At 43.4% G+C, this 24,183-nt stretch overlaps 3 protein-coding genes across 4 annotated transcripts in view; 1 reads left to right on the top strand and 2 right to left on the bottom strand.

Moving 5' to 3' along the window:
- The window catches only part of LOC8032971 (ribosome biogenesis protein bop1-B), a 35,642-nt gene extending 32,064 nt beyond the window's left edge, over nt 1-3,578 (bottom strand). The window contains exons 1-2 of the mRNA XM_029966902.4: nt 3,380-3,578; nt 3,132-3,260 (exon numbers count right to left, since the gene is read on the bottom strand). Of these exons, the coding sequence (XP_029822762.2) occupies nt 3,132-3,260; nt 3,380-3,472 (222 nt within the window). The 5' untranslated portion in view covers nt 3,473-3,578. The remainder of the gene's footprint in view (nt 1-3,131; nt 3,261-3,379) is intronic.
- Nucleotides 3,579-6,065: 2,487 nt separating this feature from the next.
- LOC8032972 (probable signal peptidase complex subunit 2) lies at nt 6,066-6,932 on the bottom strand. Its single transcript, XM_002401926.5, has one exon. It carries the CDS (start codon nt 6,721-6,723, stop codon nt 6,112-6,114), a length of 612 nt encoding a protein of 203 aa, XP_002401970.2. The 5' UTR covers nt 6,724-6,932; the 3' UTR covers nt 6,066-6,111.
- Nucleotides 6,870-24,183, top strand: part of LOC8032973 (integrator complex subunit 8) — a 52,660-nt gene continuing 35,346 nt past the window's right edge. Inside the window, exons 1-5 of one of the 2 annotated variants that reach the window (XM_029966893.4) lie at nt 6,870-6,957; nt 7,092-7,268; nt 15,322-15,453; nt 17,781-17,886; nt 22,889-23,086. In XM_029966893.4, coding sequence (XP_029822753.2) covers nt 7,142-7,268; nt 15,322-15,453; nt 17,781-17,886; nt 22,889-23,086 — 563 coding nt within the window. In that variant the 5' untranslated portion in view covers nt 6,870-6,957; nt 7,092-7,141. Of the gene's footprint in view, nt 7,269-15,321; nt 15,454-17,780; nt 17,887-22,888; nt 23,087-24,183 lie in introns of both variants that reach the window. The other variant, XM_040209311.3, reaches the window with a different exon arrangement.

Genomic DNA, 24,183 nt, shown 5'->3' with positions numbered 1-24,183 from the left:
AATCATATGTAGGACAAAACGTAACAACAAATTTGTATTAATAAAACCAAATTATCGTAACTTTTGCGCAGGTTACGATGGAATCCTACAACAGCTCCGGAGCTGTCTTACACACGTTTTACAATCAAATCAACATGGCCGACAGCGTCACTCAGTTACTTGGTCGCGGCAACCGACGGACATTTATTCTTCTACGTGCTATTCTCGCGCGTCCCGACTTGAAGCAGCAAGAAAAAATAAAAGTACTTGAAGCCGACCACGACGAACATGGACGCTGGATCCACAAACATCCGGGAAAAGCTACAACAGTAACGATCCCACCAACCAAGCGACCGCCAAAGGCTAGCTCGGCAAAATATAGGCCTAGCAAGGCACTCTGACGGTCCCTGGCCAAGAACGTCTGCCCACGACTAGCTGGCTAGCTCAAAGGAAATTAGCCCGCACAAACCTTGTGGACCCTTCCCATATGAAGAGCTTGGTCGCTGACCTCAATTCTGACTAAAGGGCAACTCCGCTTCTTTTCCAGTAGTGCAAAACTATACAGTTCTCTTTGTTATCATCTACAAAACCCCCATGGCAAATATTACGACGGAATTCCGCCTAGAAGTTCATTAAAATCGCTGTCAAAGTTTGACAAGCACGAATCCGCTGGTTTTGGATGAGACGTGCGGGCCAGACAACACTGCCCGGCTGCATTTCCGCTTCCTCCAAATTCCTTCTCCCGGCACGTCTGCGACGTCATCAAACATGTACAGCTTCTTCTTCTTTTTTTTTTTTTTTTTCAATTTTGTTTTCTTTCTTGGTAAGAGCACGGGTGGCGCCAGCGCCGTGAAAGACGTGAGTGACGCGCTCGGCCGGCCCGGCGCTCGATTATTGATACTACTGATAAGCCGATCGTCTCGTTGAGCGCGGCTTGTGTTATATCGCATACTTTTCAACACCAAGTAAAAGGAGGGGAGGGAAGCTGCTTTTGTAAGAATTTTGAGTGACAGGTTAATCTTCTATAATCTTCTGGGAGGAGAATAGCGACACCTGTGCTAATCCAGGAGGCACAAAGGAGGATCCTGATAAGAGGAGAGCTCCTTCTTCCCCTTGTATATCACGTGGGTGTACATGCTTAGTGATGCCGAATATACAATGTTGTCCGGCTTTGCCACCGTTTCGGTTTCAGTTTGTGATCATGGATAGACTAAAATTACACGAAAAATATTTTTCGCGAAACAAAAGATTGGGGATTGTTTTTGAGTGCTTCAAAAAGTAAAATCGGCCACTATCTCAAAATTTTTGAAATTAAGCGGAGTTGCCCTTTAGGAGGGGGGACAAAGTTTGCTCCAGATCTTCCTTCGTTGAAGGTAGACCAGCTAGCCTCTGTGCATCAAGTAGCGTTGTCTATACCTGAACCTCAACGGCAAGACTTTCTGGGCTCGGCAGTGCGAAAAATGAAAGATGTCCTGTTCCCGTCCTCGTCCTCTCTGTTTTATACTTTCAAGTTTTGTATCTATTAACCAACACGCTCGTTTTCAACTGTAATCTAAGAGGTCAATCTCTTCTTGTCATCCCCTTGTTTTCCGAGGTAGCAGAGGCAAACGCTGTCGTCGATAAGGGGACGCACATAGATTCTATGTTTTTGTTTTGTGTGACATAGAGCTCAAATAAATGCCGTATGGGTTACCTTTGCAACATATGGTATGTATACTTTGTTATTAATATGCCACTTTTATTCCGACAGGTCGGTGCATCACTGTCAAGCTATAACAGTTTGTCGGAGCTACGCGATGCCGGTCCAACCTTCCTGAGCCGAGTGTCACGTCAGCATCGAGTTGCAATCAGAAAAGATCGGTCCCGAAGCAGTTACCAACACGCGGTCCAACAGCAAGAATCCTGCACTTTGATCAAATGCGCGTCTGCTCAGAGTGTGAGTAGGTATTTACGTGGCTCTTGCTGACACTCTTGTAGTTCAAACATAACTTCTTGGACGTCGGCTCGCTCCTGCGTCTCCAAGGCCGGAAAAAACGCCATGACGATTTGTTTCTATTTACGCTGCATTACAAACGCCGATGCGGGTCATCTTTTTTAGCAATGATGAGAGTTGTGTTGACCTCGTAGCGATTGAGTTTGTAGCAGTCGACAAAGACGGTTATTCTTATCTCGGCATTCGGACCCGTTTAAATCGTGTTAGCTTCGACATTTCAAAGCAAGGACATGAACCCGTGTTGGCGGAAAGGGGAAAGGCCACCTGTATTTGTTATTCAAAATCCATGTGCTCCGAACCATGTCAAGCTCTCGGATTGGTTGTTCGCATTTCCGAAGACGCCGTCGCCATAGCAACAGCCCGCTCTCGCGGAAATCGGGAGCTTGCGGGACATCGGAAGCTCTCGTTTTTCCATACAAGAATGTTGCGTTCTCTTCTTCTTACGCTGTTCTTAACTTATGAACTTCTTATCTAAGTTGTCGTAACTTAAAAGGGGAGATCGGTGGCCGCGTGGGCTAAAGCGCACACCCAGCTCGACGCGCGTGGAGCGAAAGCTCGTGCTGCAGAACCCAGGGATCCTGGGTTCGAGCCCCACCCCTGCCCGTTTCGATCTGGATGAGCATCATACCGGCGTGCGGTCGTGTATCACTACTGCGTGGTGCACGTTAAAAGACCCCGGGCTAGCGGTTGTACCGCACTGGCTAAATTGCTCATCTACAGTGGGTAACAATGTCGCCATGTTCTGGCAGACTAAACTCCTGCTGTATAAACAACTAACGACTAATTTGTTTTTTTGTCGTAACTTAAAAAGCTCTTCGTTACTCTGGCCAGCGTTGCTCTGGCCAGCCTTGTATTTATGGCCTGGTAAAAAATGTCAGTGCTTATGCTGTGATTAAAGAGCAATTCTTAATTAAATAAGACATATCGGTTCAACTCTCGCCTAGACATTGAACTAGGACAGCTGTTCGACGACGGGACTTCGTTCAATCAATACAATTATGTTTGTATTCTTCTCGCGAGATCCCGTCCCGTGTGCTCCCGGCAGCTTCTCGTAGAGGGGAATCCCAGATCGCGTCTCTGGCTAGTCGTCCCGATCTCGTAGCCTGTCAGGCTCCCAGGTGTGGACGTCATACACCCGTCAAGGGGCTACTTGACTCACGTCTTGGGAGTCATCGTAGTCATCCTCCGACGCCTCCGTGTCCGACAAATCGTTCGAGTCGCTGCTGTCGGCTCCTTCGGAGTCCTCCAAGTCGGAGTAGGCGCTGCTTGACCCTTCGTCATCGCTGTCCTGTAAACACAAGGTTTTTCAGAAGCTGTGCGAGGCAATCGTGACAACGGATTCATGATCCCACGAGGAAGCGGGGCAAAGAGTGTTCAGCTACAGGAATGGGCGATCTGATGACGCACCTCCGTCTGCTTGCTTATTGTGGGGCCGGCGGTGCGCTTGGAAGTGGATGAAGAAGCTTTAGCGGGCTGCTTAGACAGCGTTTTGGGCCCCATTTTTACGCACGTGCCTCGCTACACAAACTGCACCACCACTGCACCGCGCAAGCAGCCGCTGAATGGATAGATGGGTGGATAAATGAATATTGGCTGCTCCCTTTGTAATGGACGGCAGCTTGCGCCGCCTAGCCTAGTTTATATTAAATTAAAAATTTTGCGACTAAATTTTGTCATTGATGGTATGCTGCGCTGCGTAGTTACGCGGAGAAACACTGGAGAAATGAAGTTAAAGCAGAAGAACAGACAAAACATGCATGAATTGGCGGATGTTTTGTTTTGTCCCTTTAATTAATGAGCATAAATCCCGAACCGGACGGCCATCTTGCTCGTAGACGAATTGCGGCCTTGCTAGCGTTGCAGAGTTAGTGGCAGCGTGATGCTGAAGCGTTTCTACTCATTCGTCGTCATTCGTCAAAGAAGTTTTTTTAAGATCCTTTGTGAGCGTTGATACTTGCCGTTGAAAGCGCGTGAAAAAAATTACGGAAGCTAAGTGCCGCAGGAAAAAGGCAGAACTCGAGGAAAGGCAAGTTTCGCTGGTTTCGCGGCATGCTCAAAGCTTCCTTGGCATGCCGGAATGGTGCGTCTCTGTGCCTTCACACGCTTAGATAACGATCAAAGAATCGACACCGTGTGGATGTGTTTTGCGAGTGCAATGTGCGTGAAGCCGTATGTGCCTCTGGAGCAGCGTTTTAATTTACTCTGACGACTGTATTTGTGACTTGCGGCACTCGCGGTCCAGAAACGGTCTTGATCCAAGTGTCCAGACGAAAAGGCAAACAGCGGACAATAAACGGGGACTAAAGGAAGTGCAAACAAGACAAGCGCTGGCAGCGGCTGTCCTGTTTGCACTTCCTTTAGTCCCCGTTTACTGTGCGCTGTTTGCCTTTTCGTCAGAATGAACCAACTAACCCACATCGCCACCCTTATCCAGTTCCAGTGGCGACGAAAGAAAGAAGGGGGGCGGCGTATTTTTTTGTTTTGTTTTGTGCCTTCTCTGAATCAATTGTTTAAAAATGGGTGGAAGAAAATATATTCCAAAAATATACATGTAAACCAGAAGCATATATCACCCCTTTCCTCCCCCTTACCCCACCCATCTCTCTCTAAAGAAAATTCCTTGCCACTGATGAAAAAGATAGCTAACAGAATGCAGCAACACCCTAAAGTAATGTTGTGACAATTTTCATCCCACCAGGGCAAACTGATAAATAGGCTCCACAAGCTTGGCTACCTCATTTTCTTTGAAACCTGTTATGTCAACTGAACGGGTTAATTGGCGTGTCTCAACAGTGATCCCAAGATTGGATAGGGCTTCATGCTGGAACATGCACGAAGCCCTAGGACCTTCTAGGAAGTCGGTCATAAGAACCAACTATGGTCGACAAACTCTAAATAGAACGGATCTGAACATTAACTTTAGCAAATCGCATTCAGTCGGAGATACGCAAGATTATATTTTTTTCTTTTTTGTTTGTCTGGTTTTTCACGACAAACACTGACGTTTATAGTGTTTTTTTACCAAATGAATGTAGTGTTTTTTTCCTTGTTTTATTTTAATTATATGTCATGTAGAATTACGCAACTATTTTGAGCTGCTGAACCTTAGGGGGCAGAGGCTTTGTCAGGCATCACACCTTTATCTCTGGCCCCTTAGCGGTGAACCTCGCGAAACAAATAAAGGAAAGAAAAAAATCTAAAGGGCTTGCATAACCCTGAAGGATTGACGATATATAACATTAACATGCAAGAGAGACCCCAGCTACAGGAGCCCTCACCACGGATCATTGTTAGATTGCGGGCACTTTGCTCGGGATAAGTCTATTATGTTGGGTCTACAGGCCGGCACTTTATCCTAGAGCGACTGCAGTATTTAGCAGTTTCAGAGAGGATAACTGGGATAACTTCTTGGAATCTTGGAAGTTTAATGCAGTCATTCTGTTAAGTGCAAGTTCTTCGTCACTCTTTACAATCATAAGATGGTGAGTACCTGGATCTTTCCAACTCAAGTGGGCTCGAAGTTCAGGCAGGTCTGCAGGTAAAGTAGGGAAAGAGTGAAGAGGGCATGCAGCTTGTTCAATACGAATGAACATGCTCAATCAACATGTTCAATATTGGCGAACAAGTTTTTGCCATCAAAAATATATATGCGTTAGCATAATTTAACACAATCAAAAGAAATAAAGTGTAAGTTCCCAAGTGAGACATATGCATGCTGTCTTCTCAGGCTGACTGCTCTAACTATTGTGATCCATTACTTTGTGGCAACCTGTAGTACAACTAGATCATGTTTAAGCTGTGGGATATGTAAATCATGGTGATTTATCTTTTGCATGTGTGGTCGTATTCATTTGTGCCAAATCTTTGTAGTCAAATAAATATCAATACACAGCTATCCTCACGAATGGTAGAAATAGCAAAGCAGGTTATTTTTATGTGCAAGTATCGATGAAGTGATCACGCAGGCTGGGAAGTATAGACACGTCTCGAACCCGCTGCCAAGCAATCGTTGCAAGAATTTTAGTAGCACAGGTATGGTGGGCTAGCCCACCATAATACAGGCTCCTAGGTTGACACGCGTTATGAACAACCCTTTCCAGGCTCTCGCGGCAGCAAGTGTCAAACCTTTTATTCCCACATCACTTCTCTTTCTTCTCGCTGAGCAGACTGTTGTGCAGCTTGCAAAGCTGCGGCTCGAAGGCGTCGAAGAGCAGGTTGCCGGCCTCGTCGAACCACAAGGCGATGGACTTGTCCAGCTTGGCTTCCCGCGTCGCCCGGGTCTTGCCGTCGCGGTACTGCAGCTGCAGATGGTACACGTCGTCGAAGCGCTTGAGCGACGAGCTCACCGTCCACACGCTGTCCGGGTCCAGCCCGGACGGATCCTTCTGGACGGCGACGAGAAAGATACCCTTCTCGAGGAAGCTCGTGTACAGCGTCAGCACGCCCATCAGGAAGAAGTAGGACAGCACGCAGCCGATGAGGACGCACCTCGACTCCGGGAACGGGTACAGATAGTCCCAGAGCAGGGCGAACATGGCGGCGCCCACGGCCACGGTACAGATGGCCAGCCGCCCGTCCGTCAGCCGGTGGTTCTCCACGTACTTGTACTTCTCCGTCATGATCTTCTTGACGGCGTCGTCGAGCGCGTTGCGCACCGCGGATCCGTCCCACTTGTCGACTTTGACCGGCTTGTCGGCATCGTTGTCTGCTGAGGCCACGTCGCCCGCATCAGGAGTACGTTTGGATGCCATCTCTACCGCCGGTGCTACAGAGCTTATTCACTGTGCTACAGAGGACGCCGAATGCTGCAGCTGCTGCGTGCCGCTTGTGATGACGCGTAGCTATTTTGTTGGTTTACAAAGTTGCTAGATGGACGTTGCGGTGTTCAAGATGTCCCGTTCAATCTAGCCAGGAAAGGCAAACCCGGGCAAACCCACGTAGAGGCCCACGCACGTCACGCCAGTGTAAAAGCCAATCCAATCCAAGTAAGTTTAGCTTTGGTTGCTTCGGTCGCTTCGGTCGCGCGTCGCGCTCCGCGCCTGTCTTCCCTCCATGTTTTGGATCTTGTCAGGCCAACGTGCGCGTATTAATGAAGTTTATTCACGTTCTTCCTAAACAGTGGAAAGGACAGCCGTTGCAAACGAATAGTTACCACGTTCTGAAGTCGTGATGGAAGTTTGCGAGGACGAATCGGCGCCCCCTTCGATGCCCGCTGCACCGGTGGTCGTCTCCTGGCTCGATTTTCTGCTCGATGACACCTTGCTCGAGAAGCACCTCTCGCAACAGGAGAAGCCAGGTATTACACTTGCTCAACTTGCGTTCTTTTTACTGCACTAGTGTTACTTGCCTTGTCTGACTGCTTTGACGTAAAAAAGAAATGCCGTAAATATCGCCAAATACTCGGAAAAAAAAACGTTACATGAAAAAAAAAAAAAAAAAAAAAAAAAAAAAAGTACACTTGCACAGTGTATGGATTAGCAGAAACACATCTGAGGGATATGGAGTAACCACCATACATACTGGGCTATCATTGGATGGGATGCAACTGGGCCAATGGGGAACGCAACGGAGGGGGATTAGGGGTGGTAGTGAAGGGGCAGGAATGGGAAAGGGAACGAGAGGGCTGCAGGGAACACATGTGGATCAAAGGCAATATTGGAGGTTTGGACACAATCCTGGGTTTTGTGTATCTAAAAACAGGGAGTGATGCAGGGGAGGAAATTGCAGAACACTTAACATTTGTATCAGGAGACATGAGGGAAATTGGCACTAACAGAGAAATAATTATGTCGAGGGACATGAATGTGCATTTGGGAGACTTTGATGGACATGCGGATACAACAGGGAGGATTTTAGGGGAGTTCTGCGAAGCTCTTGATCTGGTATTGGTTAATACTTGGGTAAAAGGCAATGAAAAAAATAATATAGGAAAGAAAGAACTCACACTCGACTATTGACTACTGTTCAATGTCGCGGAAGCTATAGAACAGGTTAGGAAGTATGGAAATAGGTGAGGAAGGCGCAAAAAGTCTGGGGAGCGTCCATAAGAGAATCAAGATCAGATTTGGCAACGTAAAACCAGAAATGCAACATCAAAAACAAGAGGGTAGAAATAACTTAAATGAGAAACAATTACAGGAGGTATCTAAGCGAACCGAGAACATTGTATCCAAGCAACGGAAAAGGGAATAGACATATGAAGACCTAGTTAGTGTTTTCAAAAGAGAGTTAGAGAAATATTGAATCAAACAAGGGGGAAGAAAACTAAAATGCAAGCTCAAGAACTGGTGGGATAAAGAGGTTAAGGCAGCAGTATCGAGACGCCAAGCAGCATCTAGAGAACACAGATGGGCGAAGAGAAAGGGGGCCACACTAGCCGAAGTAGCATCAAAATGGGAGGTCTTTCAGGAAAGGAAGCGGGAGGCATCAGCATTAATACAGGCCAAAATTGGAAGGGCAGGGGTCTAGTGGATGATAGAGATAAACCAGAAGGATAGGAATGCAGCAAAAGGTTCTGGGAACACATCGGTGCAGAGGGAAAAAAGACTGAGCAGTACCAGCAGACACTAACCACACAGGAAGGGACAAAGGTGGAGGGGGAAGGGGCAAGAGAATACTAGGGTGCCTCAATGTCCTTCTGTTTAGGGTGATGCCACCCTTTGTAGTACCACATGCCGACAGCACGCGCTCACGGAAAAAATACAAAGAAATCGACGAAAACAAAATGTCGCCATAGCACGGTCAGCGCCACAAGCGCGTGCAGGGACACGCGCTCCCGAACAAAAAATAAAAATAAACGTGTGTGACAAAATGGCGAGATGCCACCACCCTAAGCAGAGCGCACATGAAGGCACCCTAGAGAATACATTAGACATACAATCGAAGCAGCATTTTCGGAGTTAGAACCAGATCAGACTGTAGGGAATGGTCGCGTCTACACAGCACAAGAGGAGGATCACACTAAAGAAGAGGAAATGACCACAGGGGAATGGGAAAAAAGCAGAAGGAAAAGTTCCGGCTGACACTGCGACAGGTCCAGACGGCATACCAATGAGACTGCTAAAAATTCTAGGCAAAGCAAGCAAATTGAAACTAAGGCAGGTGATTGACCAGATGCTTATGGGAGTGGAAGTACCCAGTCACTGGAAATCACACAGGATGAAATTATTATATAAGGTCAAGGGAGGCAAAGACACTATCAAATCATACTGACCAATCACAGTAACTTCAGTAATATACAGATTAGCTATGCAAATTGTAAAAGGAAGAATGGGCAGAGAAAAAGCAGATTCTGGGGGAGCTTCAAAACTGTTTCAGGAGGGATGGATTACTAGATGATAACTTATTCATAATCACTGAATGCATAGAGATAGCAATGACAAATCAAAGGCTATTATGGGTAGCATTTTTGGACATCAAAGGGGCATATGACAATGTGAATTAGGAAAAACCGAAGAGATATGGACTAGGGAGAACCATGGTTAAGTTTATAGAACGGTTTTATAGGAGAATGGGGTGGTTATAACACGGGAAGCTGAAACTACAAGACCAGCAGCAATAAAAAGAGGACTTAGACAGGGTTGCCCATTGTCTCCCCTGCTCTTTATAATATACTTCAGTTAGATGGAAAAAAGGTTAGAGATGGAAAAAAAGATTAGGTTTTGACCTGACTTGCATGGAGGAAGGACATAAAGTAAATCAAGTATTGCCAGGGTTAATGTATGCAGACGACATTGTACTCGTATCAGAAAGTCGTGAGATAATACAGGAACTGATTAGGATTTGCAGCAGGGAAGGGGACAGTTTAAGACTAAAATTCGTTAGGGACAGGTCGGGTATAATAGTTTTCAATAGGGATGCCACAAACGTTTTTCGAACCGAAGTTTCGATGATTGAATGAAGCGGTTGGAAAGGTTCGAAAGATTTTGAATTTATATATCGTAAAATTCGACAGAAGTCGAATTTTCGAACTTGTTAAGCTAAACAGTTCGACGCTTTTCGAACCGTCAAACTTATTATGCTAAAAAATTTTGTCCTTTCCGAACTTTCGAACTTATCACGCTGCAAAATTCAATGCTTGTCGAACTTGCGAACTTGACTGACCAAAAAATTCGATGATTTTCGAACTTTCAAACTTTTTGCACTAAAAAGTTTGAAGTTTTTCTAACTTTCGAATTTCCCATGCTAAGGAATTCAATATTTTGAACTTTAAAACTTATTTATCAAGAGAATTTGAAAAGTTTCGAACTTTCGAATCCTGAAAAGTCAGAAGTTCGACGAATTTCAAACTTTTAGGGTAAAAATTCGACGTTTGTCAAACTTCGAAAGTCCGGCGGACGGTTTCCTTTGAATTCAAGTAGTGAGGTACATTCGTAACTTTTTTTCTCTCGAACTTTTACATGCGGTGCTGCGTTCCTTACAAAAGACGATGCCGTTTATTTCAATGTTCTGGCATGCTTAGTTTTAAAGAAATAAATTCCTGAAGGGGCGAGGAAGGACGACGGGTTTTTGACGATTATCGTTTGTGCCAGATTTGAAGCGCGCTGGAGCCAAAGCTATTTATGGTAGAGATGTTAAACTTTTTAAGAATGGTCTATGTATAGCCTAGGTAAGTGTCGTCTTAAGTTATGATTATCGTTGTTCAAGACGAGTTTCGAAGGAATGTCCAAACATGTATCTACTTGCAATTATGCCCTGAACTTGGTATTTATTTTCGTCTAAGTTGTTTGGGGTATCATATTTAAATTAACACCACAGACAGTACATATCATTGCCATCTGCAGAATACAAAATAATGTATTTATTGTTTTTTCAAGTTAAGGAATAAATTAACTCATGGGAGAAGATTTCTAATATTGTTCAAGTTCAGCATGTCATTAAAAGAAAACTTTTTTTTTTTTTTTTTTTCGCTTCATGTTTTTGGGTTGAGTTTCTTTTAGCCTGGACACATTTTGGTTGGAGAAACTTGTTTCGAAGTTCTGAACCTCTGAATATGCAAGAATACAACACTTCCGGCAACTTCTTAATAGTTCTTTTTTTGTCGAGCTTTTTATCCCCGCATTTAATGTTATATGTTTTTCTTTTTTTTTTTTTACTATTGGCACAGTTTAGGTCGAAAAGACATTGCTTTGAACTTCCGAACCACTAAGCATGTGACGAGTAGTGCCTTCTGACAACGAGTTTCTAACAATGACCATCTACGCAATCTTTTATACAGTGAAAAGCGACAGTAGCTATACATATGCGTAAATAATTTCAGAATAAAATTAGCTCGACCACGCCCTGTTTCCCCGTATTGTTTTCTTTAACAGTCCGAATCTTCTGGAAGGGGGGGAAGGGGAGCTAAGCCCCCCCCCTCCCCTCTTCCCCCCCGTTTTTCCACTTCCGATGCCACTTGTATGGTAGAACGCTCCTCGACCTCAAGTTGTGTTGGCTTCAGTGCTTTTTGCGAGGCGATTCCTTTGTCCCAGAAAATAAACTTCCAGGACAATTACAAACTTAACTTACTATATGCCAGCGTTACTCGGGCGGCGTTCGATCGATTACTACCAGCATGCAAGGGGTGGGGAGGTAGTTTGTCAGGTTGCTTCAAGGTTTTTCTGAGCCTCAACCTCCTGCCCGCCCCTGGCCGTTTCTAACTGGATGAGTATCGTAAAACAGTGTGTTTGTGTGATCACTACTGCGTGATGCAGGTTAAAGACCCCCCTCCCCCTCCCCCTCCCCCCCCCCCTCCCGGGCTGGCGGTCACAATTACTGATCTATGGTCGCACGTCACTCTGCACTGGGAAATATTCCAGCACATCAGGGACACTCGTCGTCTCATTTAATTGCCTGACCAACTTCGCAGTCTAGATATCACACCCTAACTTTTCTAAACTTGATTTTGTGAAAACCAGTGAGTCGTGAAAACGTTATTTGAAACTGAAACTGTGGAGGAACTTGAAAACCGGACTTCGAACTTTGAAAACTTGGACTTGAAAGAAATTCAAAATCTTCCAAGTTTTTTTTTTTTTTTTTTCCGATTTTAGTGTCAAAAGAGAATCGAAACTTTCAAACTTTTCGAACTTTATGCAGAAAGAAATTCGAAATGTTCGAATTGTTCGAACTTCATGTCTATAAAAATTCAAAGCGTTCAAAGTTTTCAAATTTTATTTCCAAAGAAGTTCAAAATCTTATAATTTTTCGAATTTCAGATCCCAAGAAGTTAAAATTTTTCGAATATCTCGAATTTCAAGTTAGGAAAGTTCGAAATCTTCAAATTTATCGAACCTCAAGTAAGAAAATAATCAAAACTTTCGAATTTGAGAAACTGTGAAAGCTTCGAACTTTTCGAATTCGAAACTCCACTGTGGTCGAAAGTTGTGGATTTTTTAAATTCGAACCTCGGTCGTTACGAAAATATCGAAATTTTTCGAAATTCAACCTCGGTTCACTTCGCAAATATCGAAACCTTTCGAAATCGAACCTAGGGTGGTTCACGACATTCCTACTTTTCAACGACAAGAAGGGGGAACCCCTGGAGATACAAGACACAGTGATAGAACACATAGAAAAGTACAGATATCTAGGAGTATGGTTATGTGAGGGAAGAAGTATCTAAGAGACTATGAAGATATTGTGATAAAGAAAGGGAAACAAGATTCAGCTATTATGAAACACAGGGCACTATGGAACTATAATAGATATGAAGTAGTTAGGGGTGTATGGAAGGGAGGCATGGTGCCAGGACTGTCATTTGGGAATGTGGTATTGTGTATGAGGTCAGAAATCCAGGCAGGTTTAGAGATACAGCAAAGGAGTGTGGCTAGGTTGGCATTGGGGGCACATGGGAATACACCAAATGAGGGAGTACAGGGGGATATGGGTCGGGCATCTTTCGAGTGTAGAGAAGCGATCAGTACAGTAAAATTTGAACGAAGACTAGGGGAAATTGAGGATGCACGGTGGGCAGCGAAAGTGTACAAGTATCTATATATGAAAAGTCTAAACAGTAAGTGGACAAACCAAACTCGCAAACTGAGATCTAGATACATTCAACAAGACGGGGCCGATCAGAGCATACCAGTAGAAAAGGAAGTAAAGGAAACAGAGAGGAGATTGTGGGAAGAGAGAATGGGGGGAAATCAGCTTTAACGATATACAGGGCACAAAAACAAGAAATAAAGAAGGAACAGTTGTGTGCAGACATGTACACGTTACCCCAAAAAAGTAACTAAATACGTTACTCATTACCGATTCTCATAAGAAATGCGGGAGTTACCTCAAAAGTAACGAGTTACTTTTCACATTACTTTGACAACCAAAAGCCCAACTGTTTTTGTTTCATGGTTTATTGTTTTCTTTTCAGTAGTCATTGCACTTAAGCAGTAGCTGTCCATCGAAGTTTTCATAAATTATGTTTTCCCGCTTCATTGAAAATTCATCTCCAGCGGCGCTGAAGAGTCGTTCTACCAACGCGCTCGAAGGAACGGCAATGTTGTGCTTCAGTAAGGGCTGGTGAATCTTCGGGAACTGCGCCTTCACTGGGTAATGGGTTCTGTGCCTTCCCGGGTTCGCAACCTTCGGGTTTACATCCGGTCCGTAAACTGTCCTAGAAGGTTCAACCAACAAACCTTATTGCGTTCGCTGGGTGAAGGACATGCCCAGCTGTAGGGTTCAGTACAGCAACGCTTATCGCTGGACACGCCAGTCGAACTGTTCGACTGACGTGTTCAGTGATAAACATTGATGTACTGTCACACTGTTTAGTTGTTTTTCGGGTCATCCACCTACCGTTCTCGCAATAGACGCATACTCGGGTTGGAATAAAAACAAGGCCGTTTAAGCGGTGTTGTACACGTTACTCCTCAAAAGTAACGAGATACTCGTTACTTGGCCTTAAAAGTAACTAAATACGTCACTCATTCCTTTTCTAGAAAAGTAATGAAATATGTTACTCGTTACCGAAAATAGTAACGAGGTAGAAGTATTGTAACGCGTTACATACATGTCTGGTTGTATGCTAATTCATTGGGGAGCTCATTACTGTTTGAAGCTAGAATGGGGTGCTAAGAATGAAAACATAGAGGGCTAAATTCAAGGAAATTGACACTATGCAACATATGCAACCGCAGAAGGGAAGCTATAGCACTTGTAATTTTGAGGTGCACGGGGCTTCGTCCCACCCTCTTGGGGGAGGGGGTATGACTACGGATTTGAAGGGGGCACTGGGATTTGCAGACATGGATGGACGAATGGATAAGGAAAGAATTGCTGTAACTAAGAGGAGGCTGGAATATTGGTGGAAAAGATCTAGGGAGGGGTAAAAATAAAGATAAAAATAAGCAATGGAAGCACTTTAAAAATGATGGGTTGTGTTAAAACAAAATTTATACAAATTAAAAAAAAAGAGGGGATGACGAAATGTTGGGCTAGGTGGCGCAAGCTGCCGCCTGTTATAAAGAGTATAGCCATTACCATCCATCTATCCATCCACATCGACTGGGAATCGAACGGGGGCCCGCTGCGTATGAAGCAGACACCTTACGACTATGCTATGCCACCGCTTTGGAAACTCGTTGCAAGGCCTGCTTCAGACAGGACAATTTCACCCAGCAACTTTGCGTCGCAACACCAGCAACACGGGCCGCCCGCTTTCACATGCAGCAACCGAATTGCTATGACTTGCCATTATCATCATTCAATTTTATTTTTCTTGCACTATTTAGATGCACAACTACTCGCTAAAAACATGTCTTTATATCTTTGAATGGTGTTGAGAACACACTAACTCATCTTCTGAATATTTCCAAAAACGATCCATTTCAAACCAGAACCAAGTCTTTAGGTGTCATCATCACCACCACAGGGGTGTCACGTGAAAATATTGCATCCCTGATTGGCTGCTGCCGCTTGAAATGTCTCCGATTCATTCGAGTTGCTCGTCCGTTTCGAGCCAGACCCGATCTCAGCAATTCGTGTCGATCTACGGAAAGCTAGGGAAGAACCCGCCAATAACCTGAAAATTGCTGGAAAAGTTGCCCCATCTGAAGCGGGCCTGACCATTCGTTTTATTAAGAGTTTTGCGTAGTGCGTATAGCCATTTCCGGTCGAGGTGCATGACGTAGTATGTATAGCGCTATTCAAACACATTATAGTCATTTGAGATATCTCGCAGGAATCATCTATCAACCATAATTAACATGCTTTTTTATTCTCATTTCAGTCTCATTTCAGAAGATCATGGACCACAATCACATTCGCAAAACCCTTTTCAATTGTAATGATTCATGTTGGATTTTTTTTGTTTGTTTGTTGACAGTTTGTGGAATTTTGCTGACGGTGTTTTATTTTTGTTTTCATGCCCGCAGACCCCTCTGCCTTTGAGCTGGTTATCCAGTTCCTCTCCAATGCCACAGAGCTGCCATCCCCAGGCAGCAGCACGCCAGGCAATGGGCCTCAGGGGGGACTCGAAGGCCCTGCTTCAGGGGAACCGGGCAATTGTGAGACTTTGCCCTCATTTACAGACTTCTCCCGGACGGTGAAAGCATTCCCTTTTATACGTGCTGAGGCCGATCGTTACAGTTACATGCTGTTGTTAGTGCACGAGTCCATAGACTCTTTTGATTCACTGTCTTGCAAAGAGAACATTTAACGCAGGATTAACAAGAAAACAGTGGATGATGGAACAGTTTCAGTGGCTCTTTCATTAAACTGGCACCAGGGACTAGAGTAATGTGGTCTTTGAGGTGTCTGTAAAATTCACGGCAAGCAGTAAGCTATTTTAAACAAGTTTTAAAACTACTGAAGAACAGTGCAGTGGCTTCAACAGCAATGACGACTATGGCTGTGCCAAAGACCTGAGGGAAATCAGTCACTTAAAAGAGGGTGAAACTATAATATGTTCCTAAGAAAGAAAGAAAAATTGCAGCATTAGAGAACCAGATTCCAAATCTAAATGTACTTCTGATAAAGGCCTACGGTACTCAGAATGCTTGTCATGGGGTGCTTGGAGTACTGAGGCGAATAGCAGAGGGAAGCACTCTTGGACAGTCCCCTTTTATCTTTTTGGATTCATCTTTTAAAACCTTTCCCAGATTTGCAGCTGTGCCTGATAAACATTGTTTTGTGCTGTATAATGCTCTGAACCACTAAGCTGTGGTGCACATTTAAGGGACATGGAAAAATCAAAATGCATATTCTTTGGATAAATTCCAAGTTGTTCCATGATTCACTCTTCTTTGAGAAAAGTGTTCAGCTATGTAAGGTGCAGATGTGACCACGGTGTAAGAAGACTCTGGTGGAGTAACGCCGTCTCCTGAGGCGTCCAACTTTCATCCTTGCTTCTCTTGCGCGCCAACAGATGGCACCACGGTTGTTGAGACCTACAGAGGGTATCTGTTATGCGGAGAGTGAACCATTCAGCGACTGCAGCGAAGCTTTGCACGTGCTAAAGGCACTTTGAAGCGGTAGTCGATATTCCTGATTTATATGTAAAGTTAACCATCCCAAAAAAAAGGGCTCCTGGCTGGTGGCATTTCGAGCAAATTTTGTGTATGGCACGTGCTTCCCTTCTTTTTAAAGGGAAAAATCTCGTATATGCTGCACTGTAAAGATTGTGCACTGGGCTGTGGAATGGTAAATGTTTGAGTGTACAGAGTAGGCCCTCGGATTCAAGCGCACTATGAGCATGCAAAGTGCTCAGAATCAATTGCGAAGGATGGGACGCTGAAGTCCAGTTGAGGTGACGGTATGTTATTTGCTCATTAAGTACACCCGGATTACACAGCAGGCAAAACACTTCCCTCATTTTCACAAGCCACTCAACCTTAAGATAAAAACAAAAAAAACAAAAAAAAACGACACATTTTTTGCATAACAAGGTGTTGAACTGTGCGAGTTGATAAAAGTTTGACATGGTGGGTGTAACAGCTTCAAAAAACGAGGACGATGAAATGAACAGACACGATAGGACAACAGCTGTACTCGCAACTGAAATGTTCTGTTTGAAAAGGAAAGGAAACACATACGTCAATACCAGATAACACTGTGTGATCAAACAATACGCCACACACAAGGCACGTGTCATCAAAATAGGTTCGCTAGGCTCAACTTATGCAAGTCATGGTCTGGCACAAAAAGGACAGCTCCTTATCACATAAGGCAACCGACGGCTTACTCACACATCTTTCTCCGAGGCAAGAGATATAAAAAACCTCAATAATTCTGCGAGTGACCCTCTCTCTATGCCTTCCTTCAACCGTCACCTCGTCAAAGGCCGGCTGACACGTGCAATCTCTGCAATGCAATGTTGGGGGACTCCTCCCTTTGCATTGCAGAGACTGAAAGTCTGGCATCTGGGAATCCATAGGCTGGCAGTTTGCCTTGGAGGCACCGAGGTGGCGGCTTCTTGGGGAATAGTGATTTTTCGGTTAGAGCGTGAAAGTGGTGAATTCAGTAGCACCCGCCCCAGCAAAAACTAATGTTTCATATCCTTGCTTTATATCAATGCTTGCACTGCCAAATCCGCCTCACACGCAGATTGAAAATGTTTATTTTCACTTGCATTCATCATTTTTCATTTGTGACAATATGTTTCCAGTAAAATCTGACAGTTTCATTTGTGCCATTCAAGATCTGCATGATTTGAAAGAAGCTTGTGGAGTGCCACCTCGCTGGTATGCTCATTTACTAGGGGAGCAGCTAATGCTTTCGTATTTGTAAGCAATGGAGATTCAAAGAGTTAATACAGCTCAGTTCCTGAATCGGCATGCTTTCCTAGTTGATCTTCAAGTATACTTGACAACTGTTTTTCACACTGTTCGAGCAGGTTCACCAGAACATGAGACTGCCAACCGGAAGTCCCTTCCCCTCAAGCTACTGGCCCTCAAGGCTGCTGCATTTCTTGGCTGGAACCTGGACTTGTTTGAGCAGAAGTGAGCTCCTCAGCACTTGAAGATCTTCAAACCCTTAACCCCTTTTTGTGAAATAAGAAAGAAATGCATGCAATGTTAAAAGAAGCTGCAGAAGCTTTCTTTTTTGTTCACTTTGAAGCACCATTTAAATCATATATCCTTTTTGTCCTTTTTGTCCTGTTGTACTATTATTAGAGTTTGGAATCACTGCATGTCCAATAGTATTGTGCGAATCTTCAGCATTTCAAATAGTAGGCTGTTTAATATTCACTTAGAGATGTTCATATTTTCGAAGTTTTGATTGCGGAAGCGCAAGAGTAATGATGCACTGCTTCTCTGCAGTGCACCTGTGCTCGGCAAGAAGCACGCTTAACGAAGTAACCTGCCACAATCAACACTTGGAAGAGTATAAATATCGCAACCAAATGCTTAAAAAAACTTTTTATCATGGTTTGAAAGAAGGGTTTGCGCAAAAGGCTAAAATGCTTGACATGGTACTGGTCCCTTGTAGTACAAACACATAAATTGACATTTGACTGCACAAAATAATAAACACACCTTTCTGGAACTCAGGAATATATAGTTACAAATAAAACAACACAAAATTATGTACATAAATATAAAAAAATGCACACTGAATGAATTTAAACATAGACTGCAGACGACTAAAAGAAAATAAAAGTACAGTTTGCAAACAAAACCCACAGAACAAATACAGGAATGAGCACTGAATGTATAAAAGAAAGTCGAAAGACACCTTAGCACTTCTTGTGAGTTGTGAAGGTCCAATGGAACGCCGCGGAGCGATCCACGGAGTTTTGTGGCGCGTGTATTGTTTTCGAGTTGTGGCAGAAGCACCGGCGACGATGTGGATGCTAGAGGCGGCGAGACGAGCAGAAGCCTCTGTGTGCGCGCCAACATGTCCGTTTTAGCCGGCGCGGGGCCCGTAGTGGCATGGGGTTGCGGCGGTTAGTTTTATCGGTACGCTGGCAGCATGGACACACAGCACCATCTGGCGGCTGTCATTGAAACTGACGCGCGCAGCGGCCAATGGGAGCCTCGTCGCCGCGCGTGGGACAGTTAATGCTTTCGCATTAAAATCAAATTGTGAACAATTTGGTGTGATCGTAATGTTAATAACAAAGTTTCAGAGATTTTTTTCATTTACAATACAGAAGTGATTCCAATTTTATTGAAATATTATATCGCTGCCTACCAGTACAGTTCGGCATTCTTTTTTAAATACCGGGAATGATTGTACATAGTTTGTGTTGACACATTATTTAATAATCCAATTAATTGATATTGTACATTTTGCCTTCCATAATTTGATCTGATATAAGGTTCCCTCCTTTTAACATGACCCAACGGGTACGCCAAAGTTTCTGTTTCCATAAATAAATTGAAATAATTTGAAGTAGTATACTTGATTGGCTTTTAGAATGTTGTATTTAATAAAATGTGATTGCATGTGCAGTTCTCCTACATTGCCTTGATAATTCTCTAGTAGTCAGAAAACTTTTTTTCTGCGGGAATAATAACTTATTGTAATCGGATATTGTAGTTGTTCCCCAAACAAAAATTCCATAAAACATTTTTTAAAAAAAGAAAATTCGCATGTTGAATTGATTTGAAGAGCCGTCGTAACACATTTTGTTGCTGGTTTAAAAAGTACATTTTGTTGATTGTGTTTAATTCTGATTTGTTATACCTCACCCATCTTAAAAGCTTTACAAGGCAGGCGTTAGCTCTTTCCTCCATGCATTCAAGTGTTGCTTTTCTAAAAAATGTATATTAGTGTCATCCTCATACATTATGAATTCTGGGGAACCAGGAATGCTTGCAATATCATTCATACAAGGGAAAATAATGGGCCTCATATAGAACCCTGCGGGATGCCGTGACATGTTTCTAATTTGTCTGGTGCTAGTTTAATTTTGATGTATTGCAGCCAATTGGTTCAATAGCTTTTACTAATGTAAGCGCGACTCTGCGGGTGATAGAATGCTTTAGTTTTATTATTAATATAGTATGCTAAATGGTGTCAAACACTTCTCTTAACTAGAAACAGACAGAGCGTAACTAACTTACCTTCAGTATTTGCAACTATTTTTTCCGTTCTGTCGAGAAGAGCTTGTACTGTAGATTATTTTTCTTTTGAAACCCATTTGGTGCAGTTGATATTATCTTGTGCTTTGTAAAAATACTTTCCAGATTGAATAAAAGGTTAAAAGCACAAACAAAACAAGGACAATGAAGATACACAAACGACAGGAAAGGCGCTTTACTTTCAACTATTTCTTTAATAGCAGCATCGTCGCCTATATATACACACATTATTGCCCAATCCGCATCGCACCCAGTCACACACTCAAAGGAGGCCATCCAAAAACGCCATTTCACTCTGAAACAGATAGACAGACCGAGTGCTGACACAGTAGCGTTCCCTCTTTTTTTTATGTAGAATGCCTCTGTAATCTGTCTTCGTTTTTTATTTTGCCTTTTTTAAAATGTCGTGGAATGGCAGGATGTTGTTTAACACAATGACAAAGGAAGGAGCCCAATGCAAAAGAAATATGTTGCATTAAAACTTGGGTTTGGGCTGTTGACGTTTTTTTCCTTACGGACTTACCAGGGACTTTCTAGGCTTTTTTTTTTATTTTACTCTGAAATATTTTGAAAATATTGTCGGGACAGAAATAGGCCTGTCAATTTCAAGTTAGATTTTTACTACTGCCCTTGTAGATGGTAGTAACTTTAGCAATTTTCAAATAATTTGGGAACATAATGCTCTTTAACTTGTTATTCGATGTGTGTGATAGTATAGGGATAATAATTCTGGCTGCATGCTTGATAGGACGGGCCTTAAGCTCACCATCTCCCGCTGCTATGTCTTTTCTTATTTTATCAATGAGTGTTTCTATTTCCTAAGCTTTTGTGGGAAAGAACATTATTGAATTGATTACCTTTGTCGTAGTCATGGCATCGCAGTTCATACTGCCTTCCGATTCAATACTTTCACCGATATTTACAAAATGATAGTTCATTGCTTTTGCCATTTCAACACCCGTCATCTCCTCCCCATCGATTGAAATTTCTTTCTCCACGGTTTTTTGGTCTTTTAAGTTTGCTACACTGTTAAAGGTTTTCCATATTTTTCTTTAGTCATTGTCGACAGACATAAATTTATATCAATAATATTGACATTTGGCTGCCTTTACATTGATGTTTAATTTATTCCTTATTTTTTAACTCTCTAAACACACTCGAATCGCTTGATTGCAGGGGGCGTGATATGTGTTGTTCTTTTTATTTATTTGCTTTACTAAGCATGCAGTTCCCCAGGGTTTTCTAATCTTCTTGCTTTTCTGTGTTGTTTTAAAGGGAATGCTGCATCATAACTAACCTTAACTTTTTGGAGAAAGGTATTAAATGCAGATGCCCTGACAGCCTGCGTTCATCATTCGTAACATTTTTTTTTTTAATCGACTGCAAAAAAAAAAATTGCATATAGCAAGATTTGTAAATCCACTCAATTAGGTATATAGCTGGGCATCTCTATGGGTTTAATTTTATGTCAAATACATCCCTTACTTGCCATCCCAAGGCATTGGACTTTCCAAGGTCACAATCCACAAGTATAGTTAGGTAAAAATTAGCTGATAAATGGACAAGTGGAAGCTTGGGAACAATGCTCACAAATTCAGCTGGATTTTCGTTTAAGTGTGGTGCAATAGTACTGAAAGGCTTGGAGAAGCTATTCGATTCAAAAAGCATTCGGCCAAAACCACTATTAGCTTCGAATTGGCTTTGAACCTAAAATCCACTATTTGCATCTGACTAATGTCCAGTGTGCAGTATTAATGCCTTTATTGCCGGTCCTCATCGCAAAAAAACAACTAAAAGCTGCACTCAGCAAAATTTTGACTTTGCTGAATGTCAGTATAATACTTGTTGAAATTGAAACTGGGAAAACATAACTGGTAACGTTCTTGGGGTTTACAATATAACAGTAGACAACACACACAAAAATATATTTTCATTTGGACTTTAGTAACCATAGAGAACTACCATATTTATTAAAATGTAGATACTTTTTTTCCAGCACTGTTCTTCAAAATTAGGGGCTGACCTATAATCATAGCTAGCGAATGTCAACCTATAAAGTAAACTAAATTTTTGAGCCCATTGAGGTATCCCAAAGGCTCCCCTGCATCAGCTGCTGCTCCTATCACACCTGTGCAAAGTGGTGAAGCATGAGATTAGTGGCGCAGCACAAATGCCATGATGGAGGCACATGCTTGACATCATAATCATGTAACCTATCAGGAGTAGTAGACCTCGGCTTTGTCTTATCACAGCAGCCTCCATCCTACCGTATTGGGTCATGACCTTTTTAGTTTGTTGCTCGCAACACCGTGACAATTGTGGCACGACTGTAATCAGTGAGTGAGTGTTAGCTAGAATAACGGGACGCCATGAAAGACACATTTGTATGAATTTCGTTAAAAGTGAGTGCCTTCCTTTTTTTGCGATTTAATAATCTCCAAACGGAAGCGGATCTAGGGAAACGAAGTCCAACGGAGCGTCCAATTCAAATGCTAGAGATAGAGATAGAAAGATGAATGGGCTGTTGCAAAAGCCTAAATTCTTTTCAAACATAGTTCAAGGTCACGCTTGCCCAGCCAAGAACAAGAAGCACAGCTCCGAGGCAAAGATTTGAGTAGCGGAGGGTTGAGCAAAAGGACTAGGGCGCAGCCGAAGCAGCATGTCGTGCCAGCTGCATCGGAGGGCAGTTCTTGGACGTAACGGACGGGAGATGAATACTCATGTCCTTATTAGAATTCAATGAAACCAGTGTTTGTGAATGTAACGCCTGAGAAAACCTACCAGTCGGGAACATATCGACGAGGTTCTGCTGTGCGACGGTAAGAAACAGCTAGAAACATAACATAGCATTACAGAGTGTTGTCTTCTGAAGTGTGCTGTTCACAATTTTGACAGTGGGTGTGGGTTCCTGTAGGTTGCCCCTGACGATGCAGCAGACACTCATCAATGAGCTGCAGAAAGCGGTCGACTGCACAGAGTTGCTGGGAGATGCCAAGGAGGAAGTGGGGCCAGATGCGGCTTTTGCCCTGGGTCTCAGATGCCGCTGGGTCCTGAGGACAGCAGTGCGCTCTCGCATCCCTGTCCGGAGCGCTAAGGGTATCGCCCTGCAATTGTGAGCTTCCAGTTTCGTCTCTTGAGCTACGATTGTCACCTGCTTGACTGATAGAGCATTGGGTCAGTGTTGCATGGTCTGAGTTGTTACATATTTCCAGTCACATGAATAAAGATGTGCTTGGTTAAGTAAGTTGCAAAAAACAATAACATTGTAAATGCTTTCAGATGACCTTGGTGCATATAATCAGTTCCTCAGTTGACATTCATTGAAGGTCAGAACACAGCTGTAAAGAGAGAAATGACTTTATGTAACTAAAATTTGAGATGGAAGGTGGGAAACAGTGAACAACACAAGGAGACACATAGTAGCACCTGGGATGTATGCTCTGTGTGTCTCTTTTTAAAGCAGTAACTTTATAGGGCCAACTAACCTCACGAGCCGCATAAGCACGTAGGTCGGTCAGTCAGTAACCTCTACACGATCTTGAAAAAAATGGTAACCGATGCTATGGATCGAACCTCGGTCACTGTCATGAAAGCCGGATACACTCCTGACTACGGACCCAGCATGCAGAAATGGGAGGAGCAGAAGCAGGTGGCATGAGAAAGTGCATGGAGCAGAGAGGGGCAGAAAGGGCGAGAAGGAGAGGAGCAGAAGCAGGTAATGTAGAAAGAGCACACAGAATGAGGAGTAGTGGAAAGGGCAGAAAAGCAAGCTTCCCCTCTCCTGGTGACCCAGAAAATTCAGCGCAAAGGCTTTTGTATTCGGGTAGTGCTGAAGGGAAGCGCATGCAGCGTCACAAAGAGGCAATGGTTTGACATTATTTGTTTTCATACTAGACCCTGCCCTAGGCACCACCTGAACTGAGAGCGCCATTCACCCCTGGCACTGCCAGACTAATGATCATCTTGCCCTAAACATCACCCAAACCGAGTGCCCCATTCACCCTATAAAGCTACCGAATTTAAATGCGTTTGGTAGAATGACCAAAGAGGCAGCCAATTTTTTTTATCCTTTTTTCTCTGGCCTTTTTCCTATACCCTCAACTTGTTGAAGGCAGCGGTGTAGACTTTCCATTTTCCTGGGAGAAAAAAATGCTTTTTCGTGCCCCCCCCCCCGCCCCCTTCATGTATTTTGTCAATAAAGGCAATGTG

Source organism: Ixodes scapularis, unplaced genomic scaffold (genome assembly GCF_016920785.2).
Source record: "Ixodes scapularis isolate PalLabHiFi unplaced genomic scaffold, ASM1692078v2 PGA_scaffold0__279_contigs__length_252992795, whole genome shotgun sequence".
NCBI classification, from domain to species: Eukaryota; Metazoa; Arthropoda; class Arachnida; order Ixodida; family Ixodidae; genus Ixodes; species Ixodes scapularis.
The sequence above is the reverse complement of the archived record's forward strand: the minus strand, read 5'-3'. Positions and strand labels throughout refer to the sequence as shown.